The sequence below is a fragment of the Musca autumnalis genome, unplaced genomic scaffold (genome assembly GCF_047663935.1).
Source record: "Musca autumnalis isolate F117 unplaced genomic scaffold, ASM4766393v1 scaffold_1, whole genome shotgun sequence".
Taxonomy (NCBI): Eukaryota; Metazoa; Arthropoda; class Insecta; order Diptera; family Muscidae; genus Musca; species Musca autumnalis.
The window spans coordinates 285,327,260-285,329,092 of NW_027411644.1; the positions used below are offsets into that span (position 1 = coordinate 285,327,260).

The following is a 1,833-nucleotide window of genomic DNA, read 5'->3' on the forward strand; positions in this document are numbered from 1 at the left end:
TCAAAACATATTTAGGGCCTGCCCTATGAAGTGTATATACCCTCGTTAGCATAAATGCTGAGGGTATAAACATGTTGAACATTTGTGCGGGATATAATCGAAGGGGTTGTCCGACAACTCCATTTTGATTTAAGTTTGAGAAAATATTACTATGAGTAAAGGTTGGGCAAATATCAGTAACCCCTTTTGATAATTATCGTGACCACCAGCCATTTTAGTTGGTTAGAGCTTTCAGGTCATTACAAGGACTACCTTCAGTAAAAATTTTAAATTTGAAAACGGGAAAATATTGACCTTTTTGATCTCAAAGATTTGATTTTTCTTTGATTTAAAAGACTGAAATTAATATTTATTTATCAATGATAGTACCTATTTAATAATTAACTTATTCTAATGATTTCGAAATATTAAAAATAGATATAAAGAGCATCGATGCTCCAGGCCATCAATGCATTTAGATACAACAATTACATTGAAAAATATTGCATTTACACACCGAATAATAATTTATAATATTTGATTTAATCTCAATTATGTGACCAAACATAACATACAGTCTGTTTGACACGTTCCTCGTGTAATATACCAATGTGTCGGAGCATTGTTAGACGATTCTGGGCCTTCTTATCCAACATTTTATTTTGATGACGTCCAATATCCCCAAGGGTTATGAAATATTTTCCTGGTATATAACTGGATTGGTCATTGTACATTTTCCACAATTCCAAATCGTTGCCGCGTAGGATATTGCGTTGTTTATGTATCAATTGATATTTTTCGTTGAAACATGGAATGATTACGGTTTCCAAGAATCCATTTAATTGATCCACAGTTTCACGGCCGCTCATGTATCTAAAAAAACATTTTAATATTTTTAAATTACAATATGGAATTATAGTATCTTACTTGGGTATCTTATCAAACTGCTGTTGGGTTATTTGTGCATCAAATTCCGCAAAAAATATTGGAATGGGAGCAACTTTCTTTTTAACCAATGGAGAATTCTTGTATTCGCTGATCTTTAGCCGCGGAGTAGCGTGATTTAAATGCATACGATTTACACTGGCTGTTAAAGTGCTGACAGCAATTTTACTTGCAGATGCTTTAACAGCACTTGGGCATTTATTTTTACCACAACTCAAGAGTAATTGTTGCACCTTCTTTTGTTCATCTTCAGCCTCCTTCAATTTGCGTTCCTTTTCTTTGATGACAAAATTCATAATTACCATTTGTTTTCTTCTCATCTCGGACATGACATTTTCATAGTCCTCCTCCACCTTTTGCATTTCTTCCAGCATAGCATTATGGGCAATTATAAGTGTGTCCTTAACTTGAATTGATTTCAGAACGATTTCCTTCAATTCCTTGGATATGTTTTTTCGTCGCAAACTTAATGCAATAAAATCATTAAGGCGATTGATTTTTTGTTGTGTTTGTTGAGCAAACTCTTCAAGGCTTTCAATGTTTTCCATTTTACAGATTTTTTAGTTATTTTTATATTTTAGATATTTTATTTTGGAACAAAAGTAAATAGGGCGGGAGATGTTTTTTTGAAAGATATCAGAAAAAACACAATCGCGATATTGCCACACTACGAAAAATGTTTGTAATGCCATAATGCGATTCTTAATGGGTATTTTACACGATATGTTTTTTACATATGGGTTGTCACTTTTAATATACGAAATGTATATGCAAAGTGACAACACATATGGAAAATAACATATCGTGTAAAGTACCCATAAGCGGGGTACACACGATCCGTTTTGACTGTCGATTTTTCGGAAATATCGATAAGTGTCAAACTGTCCAGCAACCACAAAATATTTTGTG

At 33.0% G+C, this 1,833-nt stretch overlaps 1 protein-coding gene across 1 annotated transcript; it reads right to left on the reverse strand.

Annotated features, from left to right (window-relative positions):
* Nucleotides 1-316: 316 nt before the first annotated feature.
* LOC141389674 (uncharacterized) lies at nt 317-1,599 on the reverse strand. Its single transcript, XM_073961542.1, has 2 exons — nt 907-1,599; nt 317-852 (listed from the first exon to the last, which is right to left on the reverse strand). The coding sequence occupies exons 1-2, from the start codon at nt 1,470-1,472 to the stop codon at nt 528-530; spliced, it is 891 nt and encodes a 296-aa protein (XP_073817643.1). The 5' UTR covers nt 1,473-1,599; the 3' UTR covers nt 317-527.
* Nucleotides 1,600-1,833: the final 234 nt, after the last annotated feature.

Excerpts from the sequence above, each read along its gene's own strand:
- LOC141389674 (XM_073961542.1), bottom strand. The coding sequence starts at position 1,472 with ATGGAAAACATTGAAAGCCTTGAAGAGTTTGCTCAACAAACACAACAA. Across the intron at positions 853-906 it reads CAGTTTGATAAGATACCCAA|ATACATGAGCGGCCGTGAAA; the intron begins GTAAGATACTAT and ends ATGTTTTTTTAG.